We start from the raw sequence: 20,445 nt of genomic DNA, 5'->3' as shown, positions 1-20,445 counted from the left end.
CCCATTCCCCACAGCCCCTAGTAATCACTATTCTACTTTCTGTACCTGAATTTGCCTATTTTAGGTATCTCATATAAGTAAAATCATACAATATTTGTCCTTTTGTGTTTCACTTATTTCTCTAAGCGTAATGTTTTCACGATTCACGCACGTTGTAGCATGTATAAGAATTACACTCCTTTGGGCTTCCCTGGTGGCGCAGTGGTTGAGAGTCCTCCTACCGATGCAGGGAACACGGGTTCGTGCCCCGGTCTAGGAAGATCCCACATGCCGCGGAGCAGCTGGGCCCGTGGGCCATGGCTGCTGAGCCTGCGCGTCCGGAGCCTGTGCTCCGCAACGGGAGAGGCCACAGCAGTGAGAGGCCCGCGTACCGCAAAATAAAAAAAAAAAAAAAGAATTACCCTCCTTTTAAAGGAATGAATACTATTTAATTGCGTACATACACCATAGTTTGTTTATCCATGCATCTGGTGATGGACATTTGGGTTATTTCCAATTATCTCATATTTTCGTTGCATTGTAGGTGGTATTTTTGAGATGGCTAATTCCTTCCTCGGTTCATTGCCTGTATCAAAAATGAACTCTTGATCTGCTCTCACAAACCTGCTCCACCCATGATTTCCCTCTCTCCCATGATGGCCGATGCATCCTTCCATGTCCTCAGTGCACAACCTTTGAGACTTCCTCGACTCTACTTTCACACAGCACGTCCAGTGAGCAAATCTGGTTAGATCTATCTTTAAAATATACCCCAAATTCAACCGCCTCTGACTGCCACCAGTGTAACCTTCCTGGGCCTGGCCACAAACATCTCTTTGTCTGGATTATAATTTAACTGGTCTTTCTGCCCCTGCCCCATATATGGTCTTTTCTCAGCAGAGTAACCAGAGTAGTCATATTAAAACATAAGTCATTTCACTTCTCTACTCCAAAGCATTGAACTGCTCACCATTTCCTCCTGATTTAAATCAGAAGCTCTTACAATTGCCTACAGGCCCTATCCGATTTGGCCTTGTTACCTCTCTGGCCCCATTTCCTGTCTCTTCCCCCCCTCACTCACTCCACTCCAGCCACAGCCGCCTCCCTGCTCTTCCCCAACACACCAGGCGTGCTCCCACCTGGCATCTGCATGTTCCCTCTGCGTGGACTGTTTTATCCCCGTGTAAGCAGATGGCTTCATCGCTTACTCCAGGCAATTACTCAAATACCACCTTCTCAACGAGGCCTACCTGACCAGCCCATGTAAACTGGCAACAGTAGCCCCATACTGGCGCTCCTGATGCCCCGTACTCTGCTCTATGTTTTTCCTCACTTTTTTAATATAAACTTTTTATTTTGGAATAATTTTAGATTTACAGAAAAGTTGGAAAGATAATGCAGATCATTCCTCTCACCCAGCTTCCCTTAATTTTAACATATTGCATCACCAGGGTCCATGTATCAGAACTAAGAAACCATTACTGGTACATTACTATTAACTAAACTCCAGACTTTATCTAGATTTCACCATTTTTAACATGATGTCTTTTTTTTTTTTTCTGTTCTAGAATCCAGTGCAAGATACTACATTATGTTTGGTCATCATGCCTCAATCTCTTCTGGACTGTGACAGTTTCTCAGTCTTTCTTGGTTTCTTAAGACCTTAATAACCTTGAGGAGTACTGGCCAGGTATTTTGTAGAATGTCCATCATTTTGGCTTTATCTGATATTTTCCTCACGACTAGAATGGGGTTATGGGTTTGGGGGGAAGAGGACCACAGAGGTGAAGTGGTTTTCTCATCACATCATATTGGGGTTATGGGCTAGCAGCATGGCTTAACACTAACGATATTAACCCATGTCACTTGGTTAAGGTAGTGTTTGGCACCTTTGTTGATTGTAAAGTTACTGATTTTTTCTTTTCTATACTCTAATTTTTGGAAGTGAGTCACTAAGTTCAGCCCATATTTAAGAGGCATAAGGGTCTTTATAATGTTTTAATATACCCTTCAGTTAGTTGTTTCATTTCCCACATTTGAAGGTAAAGCTCTATAAGGACATGAATTTTGTCTATTTTTTTGTAAGTTTTTTGTCTATTTATTTTATTACTGATGTGGCTCCAGTATCTAGAACAGTGCCTGGCATGTAATAAATATCCAATATTTTTTGGATGACAGAACACAGAAAAGGAGATTTCCTACTAATCTGTGTAGGTCACAGTCTCCTACAGCATCAATTGTGCATCTGCCCACCTAGAAAGGTATGTCCCAGGAAGAAAAATCACATATGTCATTTACTCTGAGGTGTTACTAACATGTTTCTTTTCTCAGTGGTATTTGCAGTTTTATTAGGGTAAACAATCTTAAAGAATGAAATTACAATGCTAAAATTTGAGGCATCAGCAATAGGATTAAATAGAGAATATATGTAAACGGCTTGGAATAGAGGCTGTCAAAAACAGGAACTCAGGAAATGTTAATTTGCTTATATATCCTTACCCTACATTCAGGTCTGGGAGATTTGGGGGGTATAGAGGGTCTTCCTTGGAATCTCAAAAACATGCTTATTCTACCTGCTAATAATCTTAAATAGTTTTTGAAAAAAGGTAGAGTATAAATTTTTAATGCTCCACACCCCCAAATCCAGTTAATATTAATGTCTTGATCTCTTACTAGATCTGTTCGTGGTCTGATCTGCACTTACAGTAAGTCTAACTGGAATCAGAATTTCCCACATATCCTCCCTGTTCTGAGACCAGTACCCTGGCCTTAGCCACAGTTCCCAAGTTTTTCCCAAAGAAGAATGTAGGTTACACTTAGAGGCCTTATTTTGAGGTTAAGAAATTATCCTGAGTTTTTAAAAATTTATTTGGTTGCACCCGGTCTTAGTGGCGGCAGGCGGGCTCCTTAGTTGCAGCTCACGGGCTCCTTAGTTGCAGCCAGTGGGCTCCTTAGTTGTGGCTCGCCAGCTCCTTAGTTGCAGCTTGCCGGCTCCCTAGTCATGGCATGTGAACTCTTAGTTGCAGCATGCACGCGGGATCCAATTCCCCGAGCAGGGATTGAACCTGGGTCCCCCGCATTGGGAGCTCGAAATCTTAACCACTGTGTCACCAGGGAAGTCCCTATCCTGAGATTTTTAAGGGAAAAAAGTTCTCCACTTTCATAACTTTAAAGATTTGGTCAGCAGCTAATTAGTTTAGTAGAAGTTAGTTTAGATGTTAACCAAACTATGTATTATATTTTAAAATACCCACCCAATGATTAAAATAAAATGAATACATACTTAAGATAGGCTCTACGACTATAGTCCCAATAAGAGAAACAATTGTTTCCCACTAAAGGATGCACTATTCTGCATGTTTTTAAAATGTAGTGAGTTAAATGGATTTTGTTCATTAATTACTTAATATAATCTGTCTTCAAAAGCAGATCGGCCATGTAGTCCCCTCCTTCTTGAGCAGAGCCTGCACAAACACTCACCAGACATTTCCATCCTTAACAGTGTATCTGCTGTAATGTAGCTAATTTTACCAAGTGCTATTCTCCTAAATGGTATCGGGGTAGAAGTCATATTTTCAAGTCATTAAGACTCCAACGGTCTCATTTCATTTAGGACACCTTAATTTTTCTCAGGTCATGAATCATGAACATCAGATATTAACACTGCTAAGAAAAAGCATCTTGGATTCCTTTCTTGGAAACATGTTAAAAAAAACAAACCAGGGCTTCCCTGGTGGCGCAGTGGTTGGGGGTCCGCCTGCCGGTGCAGGGGACGCAGGTTCGTGCCCCGGTCCGGGGGGATCCCATGTGCCACGGAGTGGCTGGGCCCGTGGGCCATGGCCGCTGGGCCTGTGCGTCTGGAGCCTGTGCTCTGCAGCGGGAGAGGCCACAGTGGTGAGAGGCCCGCGTACCCCCAAAACAACAAACAAACAAACAAACAAACAAAAAACAGATAAGAGCCATGGCCAGGAAAATCCTGCCTAACAGCCACAGAACAGAACCTTTCATTCAAAGACAAACTAATTTGTTAAGAGCTCAAAAGATCAGTCAAACGTGGAGAAGAAAAGGCTAGGAATGAAGTAGACTAGAAATGCAGACTGTTCCTTTCTGTAGATTCAGGAAGAGCAAAACCTTCCTGGAAAATCTTACAGAAGAAGAGAAAGTTGAGATATGATTACTAGGTTTATAATTTTATTTACTCCCTATGCATTTATTGATTGCTTATGGTGGGCTGGGTACAATGCAGAGCTTAGAAAAAAAGATCAATCAGATACAAATCTTAAGTTCAAGAAGCAGACATATGGAAGGAAGAGGGTAAGATTTGTTCTGTATGGCCCCAGAAAAAGAGACCAGTATCCACAGCTGGAAGTTACATTATAAAGAACTTTCTAAGAATTAAACTGTTGCAAAATTGAACAGCCTGCAACTCACATGTCATCGATGGCAGCCTTCAGACAGAAACTGGTTGTCCTAACCAGGAGCAGGAATCAAGCACCAGTGAAAAAAAAATTGATAAGATGGTCTCTGTCTTAAGTACTTCCGTGAGAGTGACTTCCTGTCTTCACTAGAAAGCAGAGAAGAAAATTCTACACACCTTTTTAATACCCAAGTGACATAATTCTATTCTGAAGACAGAGAATTCATCATATCTACTTGAAAACTATCTGAAACACTCCCAGGTAGCTCTTCCTCTCCTCCAATTTTTCAGTTTTTTAATTGTTCTCTCCATATTAGGCTTTGTGTTTCTCAAAAATCCAATTCATGCTTCATACTATTTTTCTTCTAGCAGCAAGAGCCTAGCTTTGTATAACACCAGTTAGTCAGGATATAACAGCCTTACTGGAATACATTCATTGGTTTGATTTCAGCACAATATTTAGAGGATGGCTGGAAAAATATTATTAACTAACTGAAATGTTTATTGCCTAATATACTGAGATCAATAATAACTTTAATGAAAAGCTGAAATAACTGTTGTAATATGTAATGTTACATATGGCAAATTGAAAACACCTCCACATGCAAGTAAGTATGTAATCTAACAAAGTTTTGAAAGGATTAAAAAATTTTTAAATGACTGAGAAGCAAAAATAAGAAGGATAGGGGCTTTTTCTTGAAAATAAAACACTATTACAGTCGCATAAGTGATCTGAAAATATCCTAGAATGATGTTTGTCTTAATGTAACTGCATTTCACATAACATGATAAGAAAATTATTTATAATTCAGGTAATTTTCTAAATTCCTCTTGGTCCCAGGGGAAGCCATTCCTACAGCTTTTCCTCAGCGTAAGGTTACCTCTCCACAAGGTTTGTGTTACCTTCAGATATATCAGTAGTATACGCTTACTCGTGTAATTTACATATTTGTTCAACATGTGTCCAATTTTCTTTTTAAAATTATTTATTTATTTTTGACTGCACTGGGTCTTCGTTGCTGCACGCAGGCTTTCTCTAGTTGCGGCAAGCACGGGCTACTCTTCGTTGCAGTGTGCAGGCTTCTCATTGCAGTGGCTTCTCTTGGTGTGGAGCATGGGCTTTAGGCGTGCAGGCTTCAGTAGTTGTGGCACAGGGGCTCAGTAGTTGTGGTGCACGGGCGTGTGGGATCTTCCCGGACCAGGGATCAAACCCGTGTCCCCTGCACTGGCAGGCGGATTCTCAACCACTGCGTCACCAGGGAAGTCCCTGTCCAATTTTCTCTATCTCTTTATAGCAGTTCACTTTGGGGTGTCTTATAAGCTCCCAGTAACAGAAATGTCTCACGGAAAAGAGCTGAGTGATGGATAGCTGTTTTATATATATACCTTTGGAGTGGTGACTACATTAATGATCAAATAAAATGATCCATTATTTTAAACTGCTTATTCTCTAATTCAAAGTAATGATTTATGTATGTAGTAAAAAACCAAAGCATGGCATAGTGAAATGCTTAAAATTCCTTAAGTGGAAATGGCATGCCGGTCTAAAAAAAGGTACAAAAGCAAAGGAATTTATAAAAATCAAACCAATAACTAAGAGTACTATGTAGCTATAGTATTTTTTTTTAATTATTTTATTTATTTTTGGCTGCGTTGGGTCTTCTCTGCTGCATGAGGGCTTTCTCTAGCTGTGGTGAGTGGGGGCTACTCTTTGTTGCGGAGCAGGGGCTCTAGGCATGCTGGTTTCAGTAGTTGTGGCACACAGGCTCAGCAGTTACGGCTTGAGGGCTCTAGAACACAGGCTCAGTAGCTGTGGTGTGCGGGCTTAGTTGCCCCGCGGCATGTGGGATCTTCCCAGACCAGGGCTCGAATCTGTGTCTCCTGCATTGGCAGGTGGATTCTTCACCACTTCGCCACCAGGGAAGCCACTATGTAGCTGAATGCAAGTGGTACAGTGACACAGTTGACACAGTGAAGACAGGTGTGCTCTATCCTCTTCATAGCTCAAAGAGAGTAAATGAAGAAAATGTAGATACGTCCATACAGGATATCTTTCCTGGATGAGAATGAGAGGGACATCTACAGCGATACGATCCCAAGAATAAATACTTGACTCTGAGCAAGGCACAGTGCTAGGTGCTGCGAGACAGGTAAGAAGGGTGCTGTTTATATTAGCCAGGTTACTTAACCTCTCTGAGCCTTAGTTTCTGAGCCATCAAATGGAGATTATAATCTTGTAACACAACTGTGAAGAGGAAGAGGGCAAGGATGGAAAGCCCCTAACCAAGTGATCAGCTCACAGTGGTAGCTGTACTTGGTACAGTGATGATGACCAGGATGGTGACAGCATCAGCAACAAAGGCAATGGTTAATGGCTGTTTTTGCCCTCAGAGAGTTCTCACCAGGGATGCTGCATACACTTGCGTATACATGCTTGCCCTTCTGCATTCATGCTGAGCCTTGCCATGGATTTTTCCTGCAGACTGACCCCTTCTCAACATAGGTTCTAGGAACCAACAAATTGAAGTTTTCACAAAACATGACACTTATCTGCTATCCTGACTTTAGAGCATGATTGTGAAGATATAACCGACAGTTAACAGTCACCCAAGTCTTCCTCTGTGTCAAGCACTCTTCTAGATATTTTATACGTGGTAAGTTCTCTAATCCTCTCGACAACCCTGTGATGGAGGTACTGTTATTAGCCCCACTTTTCGGATGAGAATACGTGGCACGTTCATGTGAAAAGTTAAGTGCCCTCCCTTACAGTACTTCTAGAGCCACGAGGCAGTTTTAATCGCATGTCAAATTAGCTGTATGGGTGCTAACTGGTATAAATTCAAAAGAAAAAGAGAAAAATTACGTTTGTGTGATCTGAGAACGCTTCACAGTGAAGGAAGAAATTAAAGCTGAAGAATGAGTAGGACCTGCTCAGGCAGAGAACAAAGGTATTACAGGTGAAGGAAAGAATGTGGACAAGGTTACAGAAATGGGAAAGCAGGATGGAAGCACAGCTGGACCCGGTTGGGGAGGGGGCGAGAAGGGAAGGTGGTTTCAGGTCAGAAAATGAAAGACAAAGCTGGAAAGTCAGGTGAGAACCCCAGTGGAAAAGGTTTGGAATCTCAGGGCATCTGCCTGAGGTTTCCCGTCTGTCGGCCATTCCTAAGTCTGCCTTGAGTTCATTATGCCCAGTGACATTGCCAAGCAGGGCCTGTGCACAGGTGGTCACCTGAGCACGGTGAATTTAAGGGTCTCGAAAGCCTCTAACAACAACAATCTCTCCACTACCAGTTTCACTAAGTACCTGCAATTCCAAACTGGAGTCAACATACTGATCGTCTGTATTTGACATGATTGGCTAGGTACAACCTAAACCTCCAATGAGCAATCAGAAACACCTGGGAAGCCTGTTGCAGCCCAGATCGCCAAGCGCCACACCCCAGAGTTTCCGACTCAGTAGGGGTGGGGTGAGGCCCAAGAATTTGCATTTCTAACAAATTTCCAAGTGACGCTTGATGCTACTGGTCCAGGGGCCACACTTTGAGAACCACTGACCTAAAAGAATAGAATGCAGAATGGGTAAATTCTGATTGCGGACAGAAAAATTCTGCATGGGGTTATCTTAAATAATAACTCACATTCCTACAGTTAAAGCAAAGGTAATAATTCATTGATAAAAAGTCAGCTACAGAACTGCAAAGAAGAGAAAAAAGGGTCTCTCAAGAGTTAATAAAATGACAACAACATTAACTAGTCTTCTAGTGAAGCACTAATTGCTGACATGTTGATAAAGTCTGTATAATAAAAGCTCTCATTTTTAGTTTTGAGTTTTGTGTCAATTTCAAGATTGTATTTTCTGTCTCACACAGGTATCTCCCCCTTTATATAAAAAGTTACTGAGAGTTCCTGTTCTTATGATCAGTTTTGATATTTTGATCCTCTCTCTTTACCTATAAATATTTATACTGTGGGAAAGTTTTGAAACTTGAATTTATCTGGCTTTCAACATTTCTACAACAATCAAATTTGGTAGGAAAATAGATTTTTTTAATAAAGGGAGTAGGGGGCTTCCCTGGTGGTGCAGTGGTTGAGAGTCCGCCTGTCGATGCAGGGGACACAGGTTCGTGACCCGGTCCAGGAGGATCCCACATGCCACGGAGCGGCTGGGCCCGTGAGCCATGGCTGCTGAGCCTGCGCGTCCAGAGCCTGTGCTCTGCAACGGGAGAGGCCACAACAGTGAGAGGCCCGCGTATCGCAAAAAAAAAAAAAAAAAAAAAAAAAAAAAAAGGGGAGTGGGGCCTTGCAGAAGTCAAGGCAATTGAAGAAGGAGCCTCATACTTCACCTTTTGAGGATTCTGCTTCCTTTTCATTCTTTTGGGGAAATAAAAAGGAATCATGTTTCCTTCATCTCTCATACTTAAATCCGGTTTCCTACCATCAGTTAAATATCAACAGATTTCAAGTTAACACAAATGCTTGCAGGTTTCCATCTCTCCGACAGAAAAAAGTACCAGGTACAGACATGCCTGGTTCATGCTGTGAAGCTGATGAACCACTTGTGTGGGGACTGCTCTCCTCTGGGTATGTGGTTGGAAAGAGGACACTGGGATCCACAGTGTCTTCCTCTGCCCTCGCCACTCCCTGCTTCAATTTCTGCCTAAGCAGTTTGGTTTGATCTCAGCTCACCTGGAATTTACCAAAAAGATACAATAATGGCTTCTTTTCTTCCCTTTGGTATATGCCCTTAAGACCATATTATTTTTTTCCTGTTGAAAACTTCTTTTCGTAACAAAAATAAATAGTGCTCTGTAAGTAAATCTGCAACCAACAAAAACAAGCTAAATTACCACTGAAAAACCTGTAGCACTGCTATGAGAAAGCAATGTAGAAGTAAACATTAAACATTTTGAAAGCACATATTGAGACTGAAAAATGTGTGATTTGTGACAGACTAAAGAGGTTTATAAAACTTAATTCACTTGAACATCCTTAGAAAGTGACAAAGGTTGTCAGAGCTATGATTTTTTTGAGTTTTTTTCCTGTAAATATATGGGTTGCACTGTGTTTACATTTGTCAAAACTTAGTGATACGTGTATTTCATTGTATGTAAATTTTACCTTAAAAGAAAACAGAACTGCAAACACATAATGAACTCTGGTAATGATATGCATGCTGAAGTATTTAAGGGGAAACTATTGACACCTGCAGCTTATCTTGCAATGCATCAAAATGGATTGATGGATGGAAGAATACATAGACATACATGTGATAAAGCAAGTATTTATGTTAATAACAGATCCTAGATGGCAGATATACAGATGTTCATTTTTACCCTTTCAACTTTTCTTCATGTTTGAAAAATTTCATAATAAAAGTGTTATGTTCTTAAAAAAGAAATATGAGATCATCATAGAAAAATATGAAAAACAACAGAAAGTATAAGAAAAAGAAAAACACCACACAGACACCTGGGATGATATTATATACCTTATTTTGTAACTTTTTTACCACTTAGCAATATATTATGAGCATTTTCCTAGCTCTTTAAGTATTCTTCCAAATGCAATGGAATTCCATTATACAGATGTAGCATAATTTTTTTCATCTTTATTGACGTATAATTGACAAGTAGAATTGTAATAAATTTAAAGTATACAACATGATGATGTCAATATACATACGTATATTGTGAAGGATTCCCAAGATCAAGTTAATTAACACAACCATCATCTTTCACATTTACTTTTTTGGGAGGGTGGTAAGATGTAGCATAATTTAAAAGATAATTTGTTGTAGGACACTTGAGATGTTTCTAATTCTTCATTATTTATTTGAGATAAGCAACCTATTATAGCCTTCTTCCTGCATATCTCTGATTATTTCCTTAGGATAAAGTCCTAGAAGTAAGATTTCTGGCTCAAAGGAAGGAAACATTTTAATATTTTTGATATATTTTGCTAAACTCTTCTCCAAAACATGTATCAATTTACATTTCTAACAGGAGTGTATCACAGATCACAGCTATACAGATGTATATTAAAATTTTAATTAAATGCTCCCATAAATAAAATTTATCTATAACCATTCTTTCTCCCAGAAGAACAAAGGCTCTTTTTAAAAGAGTCTACAATAAGCAAACCTAGTACCCAAATCTTGGTTTCTAAATATCATACTCCCAAATCAGGTACCCTGAATCAGGGCTTCCTGAAGAAATACCTGACTCCAGGAATGGAACTAACTGAGACTGGAACATCTTTTTGTGCCAGGGAGTATGAAAAGGCTAAAAAAATGATGAAGAAGTATCAAAAAGACATAGGAGCCAAATTTAAGGGACTCCTACTTGCTAAATCGGGAACAATTTAAGCATGAAAGTGAATAACGATAGTAATGAACTATAACATTTTGAATTTGAAAAAGAATCTGTAAGTCTACAATGAAGCAATAAATAAATGAATGAGTGAATAAGTGAAAAGTAAGGAAACAAGGAAGAAAGGCTCTCATTTATGCTAGAACCTTTTGCTTCCTACACAGTAACTGTCACAATATTTGATTCGAACAAGAATCGTCAATGGATGCTAAAAACATTGGGCAGTGTTTGTTGAGGGAAGATATTTACATAACCTCAAAGTATCTACTAATAGCTTAATTATTAATTACAAAGAGAAAACAGGTATTTTACTGGGGAGGTATTGAGTGAGTCCCTCTTAATCAAGGGTTCAAAATTAATATCACCTACAATGGGACAAACTGACATCGGAGGTCTTCCATTAAGACACACCAGGGGCACATGTCCTATATAACATTCTTACCAAAACTACATAACTTTAAACTAGGCAAGAGGGAGGGAAAATCAGATGAAGTCCAAATGAGGGACATTCTACAAAACTTTCCAGCACACTTCAAAAATGTCAAAGTGTAAAAGACAAAGAAAGGCAGAAAAACTGTTACAAATTAAAACAGACTAAGTAGATATATCACTAAATGCAGTATGTCAGTGGTCCCCAACCTTTCTGGCACCAGGGACCAGTTTCGTGGAAGACAATTTTTCCACAGACTGGGGGTGGGGGGGAGTGGTGGGGGGTGGTTTCGGGATGATTCAAGCGCACTACGTTTATTGTGCACTTTATTTCTATTATTATTATATCAGTTCCACCTCAGACCATCAGGCATTAGATCCTGGAGGCTGGGGATCCCCCTGAAGTATGTGATCCTGGACTGGAACCTGGGTTGGGGAAAAAAATGCCATAAAAAGCCTTTACTGGGACAATTGGCAAAATTTGAAAATAGACTCGTACAATAGGTAAAAGTTTTGATAGTTGTATTACAGTTGTGTTCTTGGGAGAAGCTAAAGTATTTAGGGATAAAGGAACATAGCATCTGCAATTTACTCTCATGTTCAGTAAAAACTAAAATATGTATGAATACATATAAATCAATAATATATAAAGAGAAAGCAAATGTTGCAAAATGTTAATTAGTTATGATTTTAGGGGAAGGATATGCTAGAGTTCATGGTACTATCCTTGTAGTTTTTCACTAGGTGTAAAAGTTTTTTAAAAATGAAGTTTTACAAGATATGGAAGCAACCTAAGTGTCCATCAACAGATGAATGGATAAAGAAGATGTGGTATATGTACACAATGGAATACTACTCAGCCATAAAAAAGAATGAAAATCTTGCCATTTGCAACAACATGGATGGTCCTAGAGGGTATTATGCTTAGTGAAATAAGTCAGAGAAATCAAATACTGTTGCTATCACTTATATGTGGAATCTATAAAATAAAACAAATGGATGAATATCAAAAAAATTAAGTTTTAAAGAACTACCAAGATTTTAAGTAAATGCCATTTTTCTTTCTTTTTTTCTAAATCAGAAAAGTAACATATACTCACTAAACTAGAGGTCTACGAATAAAGCAAAAATAAATAGCATTCCTCTATACCCTCACATAAGCAGAGTTAGAGTTTTGAATATATTTTCTCCACCTTTCACAAAACATATATTTAATCAGATATTAGGTCATTCTTTTTTTTTTTTTTTTTTTTTTTTGCGGTACGCAGGCCTCTCACTGTTGTGGCCTCTCCCGTTGCAGAGCACAGGCTCTGGACGTGCAGGCTCAGCGGCCATGGCTCACGGGCCCAGCCACTCCCGGCATGTGGGATCTTCCCAGACCGGGGCACGAACCTGTGTCCCCTGCATCGGCAGGCGGACTCTCAACCACTGCGTCACCAGGGAAGCCCTTAGATCATTCTTAAAGAGTTCCATGAACGAGCTACCAACATATTAGTAAATGTTCCATCACTTCTAAAATTCATTGGCAAAAATGACCAAGTGACACAGGACTGAATCTATAAATTGGAAAAAATCCAGAGCTTATTACCTTTATCTTTTCACTGAGAAAACATCTAGCCACCAAGGCAATACATAGTTCATACAGTATAACAAACATTCACATAAGAAATGCATATTTCCTTTCCAATAACTGCCAACCCCTAGCCAAAATTATTTACATCTTAAACGCATGTCAAGTCAGTAAGTGTGGGGATGCTTTGCAATAACTTCCCATGTCTCTTTATCACGGACAGTCACTGATTAAATCAAGCTCCAAAGCTGACACTGAGTTTCTGTTTTTCCTACTTAGAAGTTTATGAGGTACGCTCCTGCGGTTTACTGTAATCAACTCCAATTCTGAACGATACTCAGGTTAAATATCTACACAAGAGCAGGATTTGGCAGTTTCCAGGTCCTGTTTTCACCCCTGTGCTTTCCTATGTCATTTTCCTGGCTTTGTCAAAGACAGTAAAAAAAGGTATTGGGTATGGATGGGGGTGGAGTGAATGGGTTGCAATTATTGTCTTCCTATCAAAATCTATTTCATGTCTCATAAAGTCTTTCTCACATCCAACAATCACACAAGAACATGTTCATTGTACTGAAGTTGCATGATGCTTAAAAAGATTAGCATACTTATACACTTCTTTGAATATAAATTTGATGGAACTAGTTTATTTTCTGTTCTTAGCTGGTCAGCTAGAGGTTTCAGAGTTAAAAACTGGAGAACAGGGGGTCTGACCTGGATTTCACCTACCCCTACTGGGGCAGCTTAACCTGTTTCTCAAAGCTGTATCTCCCAACCTACAGAATGGGTACAATAATGCTGGCCTGTAAAGGGCTTAAGAGTTCACTAGATAAAAAAACTAGGTTCAAGTCCAGAATAAGAAATGGTTTTATTATTTGGCTACTATTTTAAAAATTCGTTGATCAAGAAATGAGGGGAAGGAAACTTTTTCTACATAGTGCCCTTCGGTTTGGGGCACACATTGGCTTTAAAAGCTCTCACTTCTTAATGCTTTCCACAACCTACAGATACCCCAAGGCAGAGATATCTTAGTCTTTCTGACTTGGCTTCAACAATCGGAAACACAGATGGTGATTACACAGTCACACAGCAGTGCTGGGACGGAAGGCCACATAGTGCTTTCCACTTGGGTTTCCATCTCCAATCAATTGCTATGGTTCACTGGCAGCAGTCAGTGAAAAAAATGAAATCATTCAGGGAGATTAAAAGATGTTTATGGAAAAGTTCACTTCAAAAAGATATTGAAAAGAACAATAAGAAGCCAAAACAGGACATAAGTAGAAATGACCAAAGCAAACTCCAGAGGGTAACTATTAAAAGTTATCAATGCCCTGAGCCCCTGCAGGTCAGCCCCACAACTAGCTTTATTGTGGAGTTTAGGTGCCCAACGGAATGTGGGGATGATGTGTCACTTTCCTAAGAAAGATAAAGGGCCTGTGTATAAGTTTTGGGCTTGACTAGGACCAGCACAAACCCCAGACTCTGAAAGTTAAGACCTTTTTCCCATTTTACAACTAGGCCAGCTCTCTGTCTAGCATCTTTATTAAACAAAGTCCATCACTTTGGGCTTCAAGTAGAGGTGAAATGCAAGAAGCTGGTGTTGCTTATATTTCAGTAGAAAAATAATGCTTTTTGTTTTTCAAAAGACAACTCCTGAGGACCACAATTTAATGGACAGAAAATGGAAAGGGGATGAAAACTTTACACACTACTCTTTACTGACCCCTCTTGGCTGACCCAGGGAAAAGCCTGAAGCCTGGGAAGGCCTGAAAGCTCACCTCCCCTGGACGACAGCTCAGGGAACATTCGGTCTGTCACGCCATGGAAAGAAATCCTCTCAGTTCAGATGACCCCTAGTAAAATTCAACCCCCAGCACACGTGGCATTGGTTGCTATTTATAGAGCTCCCAGAATGGAAACTGGGAAACGGCCTCACGGATCAACCCCAAAGGCTCTGCTAGGTCCCTGGCAGCCTGAGACCTCTGACTCCAGGTTGAAAAGCTTACATAAGTGCTATCGTGCCCACTTCTGATAGCAGGAAAAGACCTTACCTCTTTCTCTATCTTGAGTAGCTTCTTTACAGCCACCTCCTTGTCCTGTGATATCCATTTGGCTCGATAGACACTCCCGAAACTTCCTCCACCGCAGTTTTCGAAAAACTGCAAGTCATCAAATTTAATTTGCACAAAGGAGGTACCGAGAGACGACATCTCATAATGACAAAGTATTATACTTCCACGAAATCTATAGAGGGAAAGGAAAAGAAAGTTGGATTAGAAACATATTAGAGTGAAACCTCTGTATTCCACTTTAGCTAATGTATACCAAGTCCTGCAGCACTTCCAGAAAGGGCCTGATGACTTAGGAGGAAGAAAAGCAAGAGTATAAGCAAATCAACATGAAAACACTTACCCTGGCAGCCCATGCAAAATTCAACAGCAACTTGTCCAGACTCTGAAACACAGCTGTCCGCAGAGAAATGGCTCAGATTCCCACGCCCCCACCGACAAAGCCTGCAGCACCACTTCCTGCACATCCCAAGCAGCTCTGCCTAAAGGCTACTGTGTCACCAGGTCTCCTTCCCCAAAGCCCCAACAAACGGGAAGCATGCCCTCAGCAGCAGGCTTGCACAGCTCTTCTGGCATCTGAGGCACGCCATCTCCCCGTGTTGTACTCACTTCACACAAAATATACATAACCTAAGCATCTGAGCATGCTGGCACAGGAGGGCCCAGATGCTGCAAACTGAACGCGCATTCGGTGTTGGGATTTCAAAAGCAAGCGGTCAGCTTCGGGATGGAAGAAGAGCTGGCCAAGTGTTTTGCAGAAATGGCTCCCTGGATTGTATCCTGGAGCAGAACTTAATTAAAGAGCAGAAAATTTGCCCTTGATTACAAAATACATTACGTCATCCAGAGAACTCTGCCAAGAATGTTTTTTAAAAACTATTATGCTTGTTTCCAGAGGAACTGATTACCTCTCCCAGAGATTATTACAGTGATATTTTCTGCAGTCTAAGGAGTTTTACTATTCTCCAGGTAAGGGGTCATTCTTCACACCCTATACCAAACCACAGATTAGCAGGAAAAACAAAACAAAAACATACAAACAAGAAAACGAGGGTCTAAAGTTTTGAACTTGCATGAAAAGCAGATGGATAAAAAAGTTTGTATACATATTCTTCCCAAACTGTAAATCAGAATCTTATAATGAGGGAGCAAAAAGATGAATCCATATGTACAGGACATTCTACAAAACAACTCCCCTGGGGTCCTCATAATTGTCAATGTCATGAAAGATTAAAAAAAAAAAGCAGAGAAACTTACAGCACACAGAGGACTTAAATATGATGACTAAATGCAATGCATAATCACTGACTAGATTCTGGATCCCCCCACCAAAACTACAGAAGTTATTAAGATTTTAGGGAAATCTGAATATTAACTATATATTAGATAATATTATTTTATCCGTGGCAAGTAATGGTATTTTGGTTTTGTAGAAGGATGTCCTTGCTCTTGAAAGATATACTGGGTGATGTATTAAAGTATGATACCTCCAAGTTAATTTAAAATGGTTCAATTCCCCCTCACCCTCCGAAAAAAGTGAATGGGTATAGAAAGGAAAGAGGCAAATGCAGCAAAATGTTAAGAACTGGTGAATCTAGGTGAAAGTTATATGGGCGTTTTACTACTCTTTCCATTTTTCTGTGGAGTTTGATTATTTTCCAAAGAAAAGGGTGGAGGGAGGCAGTTTGCACCTATACAGATTGACAAAATTTCTTCTTAAACAACTTGCAGCTTTGCAGAGTGATGTACACAGTAAGCTCAGAGATCTTAACGTGCAGCCACCCCATTTTAGGAACATCAGGTCACTGAAGAATGCTGATTTCTTAACAGAAGCCAAACTCAGCTCTACTTTGGGAAGAAGGCAAGAGAGAGGATTGTTTATCCTCTGCGCTTTAAAAGATAGCTTAGCGTCTACATAAATAAACATAGTATCCAGATACAGTCTGTACCTATCTGAGTCAACAACTTACCTTACTTTTGCTTAAATTCCTATTTAGCTAATTACAGAAAAGAAGGTAAAAAAAAAAAAAAAAGAACATTTAAGAATGTGCCAAAGGTAGGTACACAGAACATGCAAATTTGTTCTTATCCGCAAAAAGTTTGTTCAACAAACGTAGAGAACAAAATGTATGGATACCAAGGAGGAAGGGGGGGTAGGAGGAATTGGGACTGACATATATACATTATTGATGTTATGTATAAAATAGATAACTAAACAGGGAACTCTACTTACTGCTCTGTGGTGACCTAAATGGGAAGGAAATCCAAAAAAGAGGGGACATATGTATACGTATAGCTGATTCACTTTGCTGTATAGTAGAAACTAACACAACATTGTAAAGCAACCATACTCCAATAAAAATTAATAAAAAAAGAAAATGTCATTAAAACTTAAAAATAAAGATGAAAAAAGAAGTTTGTTCAACAAAATGGAAAACACCACTTGCAAGAGTTCCTCAGTGTTAAGTATTATAGACACTATATTTTTATTATTCACTTTTATTTTTATCAAAAAAATAAAACTCTCCTTTCCCCTCCCTCCCCACACCCGATTCTCTCTTCAGAGGGAACTAATTTCAACTCACTTAGGGTTTTATTCTGATATTTATATTTCATATGATATTTTTATATCTATATTTCTAAAAATGTCTTTATATTGCTAATTCCTGATTGTCCCATTTTAGTTATTACCTATTAACTTCTCCCTGTGGAAGATAAGGATTTAGTTCTCATATCCCATCCTTTACCCCCTTACATACAAATATGTCACACTTGCCCAATCCTCCCAGCATCCAATTCTACTGTAACGTTTGGTTAAGTCAATATTCACTGTTTACAGTAGTCTGACAAAGTAAACATTATTCCCAAGAGTGCTGAGCAGGACTTAATGAATTTTCCTTTCTTGGATAATTTTTTCTTTCTCCCAGAGTTACTAGTTGTTCTGTTTTTGTTTTCGTTGTTTGCTTAGACTTTTTTTTTTTTTTGCGGTACGCGGGCCTCTCACTGCTGTGGCCTCTCCCGTTGCGGAGCACAGGCTCCGGACGCGCAGGCTCAGCGGCCATGGCTCACGGGCCGAGCCGCTCTGCGGCATGTAGGATCTTCCCGGACCGGGGCACGAACCCGTGTCCCCTGCATCGGCAGGTGGACTCTCAACCACTGCGCCACCAGGGAAGCCCTGCTTAGCTTTTTATACACCTAAAACGTACTCACCTCATCAAACTCTCCCAAGAACTGCAAAACTCCTCTCAATATTAAGTAAAAACATCGGGTAATTTGGCAGGGGTGGGGTGTTCCATTTTCTCTTGGAGACATTCCTGCTATACCCTTCAACGTCAGGCAATCTAGCTGGAATAGCTGCTCTAGGCCAGACTTGACTGGGACTTCCCTTCCCCATCATCCTCAGCATTTCCTTCACCTTTTCCTCTGTGGGAACGCCTGTCCTTGGATCTCCTGGCTTCTCTTTCTTGGTTTATTCCCTTACTTTGACAGTGTACCATCTCCCATTAGCTACCTGAACAGAGTGCCCAGGATGCAATTTTTTGGGAGAATCTGTATGTCTTAAAATGTCTTGATTGGTAGTACGGAATTACAGATAGGAAATAATCTCCTTATAATTTCCAAAGTACAATATTACCTCATACCCATCTAGTTTCTAACGTGTCTGTACAGCAGCCTGAAGCTACTCTGGTTATTAATTCTTTTTACATTATTTTTTTCCTTTTTGAAAGCTTTTAGGACCTTGTAGTCATCCCTGGAATCGTGAAATTAATAGGATATGCTTAGAGGTGAGTCTTTTTCATTCACTGGTGGGATACTCAGTATACTCTCCGTCTGTGACTCATGTCTTTTAATTCCAGGAAATTTCCTTGTGAGCTTCCTTCACCACTTATAGCCACTTTTACTTCTTGTCTCTTCCCTCCCCAGACACGCAGGAGGACTGATTTGCAGTTGCCAGTACACGCTTTCACATCTCCACACCTCTGCACAGGCTAGTGTCTCTGCTTAGAATGCCTTTCCCTGCCCAGTGATGTCCCTGACCACCTCCTCTGGGCCTCACGAGCAGAGTTAATTCTCCTTCTGTACCACAGCCCCTCTTTTTATCCGTTCATCATTCCCACTTACTTCCCACCAGACTTCACATTCTTTAAAGGCAAGACACGTTTCTATTTACACCTGGGTCTTCAGCACCTACTATGCAGCTAGGTGCATCACACCTTTTCCATTAAAAAGTATGTATTGAATGAATGAATGAATAAACAAATGAATAAATAATTTCTGGCTATTCCTGTTATGCCTTTTGCAGCTGGAAAGATTCCAATCAGATTAAGTAAAATCTGAGAACTATAGTTTTCATAAGTGGCCCCCAGAGGAATCCGAAGCAAATCCTGATTTGGAAACAGCTGCCTGGGCTTCTTGGGAGACTGAGAACAGTATATTTGGGTCTTCAGGATTAGGTGTCTCTGAGTCTGGAGGAGGGGGAGAGGAGGAGGGGGAGGGAAGAAATTCTTCCAGAACAAACAGATCGGAACCAGGATGAGATCAATATGAATAAGTCTGAACCCTCTGGTGCGGAGCAAGTCCAGGGAATGTGGATGAACTGAGGCAGGATCAGTCCCACTTGAAACTGACCCAGGGGTGCCAGAGGGAGGCTGACCTCTGAGAAGCATAGTTCTCCAGGATCTTCACCCTGAGATGAGGCAACCAGTCAGCTCTTCCCAGAATCACTGTTACTCATCCTGCCTTTGGTGATACATCCTGCCTTTTGGAAACTGGCTATGTAGGAACGGAACTATATAATTACTTGAGGGTTTTACTGAGACCATAAAAAATTAGGTCCCATCTGATTACCAAAGAGACTAACAATTCTGGGGTGTATGAATACAGGTTCTAACTCCAGTGAGCTTGGCAAAGCGTCATGGACATAGCTGAAAAACCTGACTGAGATTCCCATTGCCATCTATGTGACTGTCTGACCACATATATTTACTTTTCCCTTTGAGCTTTCTCTCCTTTAAAATCATTATTCTAAGAGGATCAACTTATGACCAGAAGAATGGATAAACTGAGTTGCTGATTAATCATACTTCGAGCATCTTGGGGAAGACTGCTACCTGATGAAATTATGTTCTAATTTTTCAGGTGTATTCTCCAATGAATAGACTAGAATTTAATAAGAGTCATCTATATAAATGTATTTACATAGTATACCCAATCAAATGATGTTTTCATCTCACCATGTTAAAACAATTGCTTTTACACAAGAAAGGCAATTTTTCTCCATGCAATAATTCCCAGTCCTAATTTTTTTTTTTTTTTTTTTTTTTTGCGGTATGCGGGCCTCTCACTGTTGTGGCCTCTCCCGTTGCGGAGCACAGGCTCCGGACGCACAGGCTCAGCAGCCATGGCTCACAGGCCTAGCTGCTCCTCGGCATGTGGGATCTTTCCGGACCGGGGCACGAACCCGTGTCCCCTGCATAGGCAGGCGGACTCTCAACCACTGCGCCACCAGGGAAGCCCCCAGTCCTAATTTTGCAGCATTCTAACTTTGGTTTCATAAACTCTCAAAGCTGTTTTAAATTTTAATGATAAGTATCTATCACAGAACACTGAAGGGTA

General features: G+C 40.3%; 1 protein-coding gene across 5 annotated transcripts in view; it reads right to left on the bottom strand.

The window, feature by feature from the left end:
- The window catches only part of MAP3K20 (mitogen-activated protein kinase kinase kinase 20), a 174,476-nt gene that overhangs the window by 146,081 nt on the left and 7,950 nt on the right, over positions 1-20,445 (bottom strand). For 4 of the 5 annotated variants that reach the window (XM_079923828.1, XM_079923825.1, XM_079923826.1 and 1 more), the window contains one exon: positions 14,812-15,004. In XM_079923828.1, the coding sequence (XP_079779954.1) occupies positions 14,812-14,970 (159 nt within the window). In that variant the 5' untranslated portion in view covers positions 14,971-15,004. Of the gene's footprint in view, positions 1-14,811; positions 15,005-15,172; positions 15,478-20,445 lie in introns of those variants that run through there. The other variant, XM_079923827.1, reaches the window with a different exon arrangement.

Source organism: Stenella coeruleoalba (genome assembly GCF_951394435.1).
Source record: "Stenella coeruleoalba genome assembly, chromosome: 6".
Taxonomy (NCBI): domain Eukaryota; kingdom Metazoa; phylum Chordata; class Mammalia; order Artiodactyla; family Delphinidae; genus Stenella; species Stenella coeruleoalba.
Note: the sequence above shows the minus strand (reverse complement) of the source record. Positions and strands in the feature narration are given on the sequence as shown.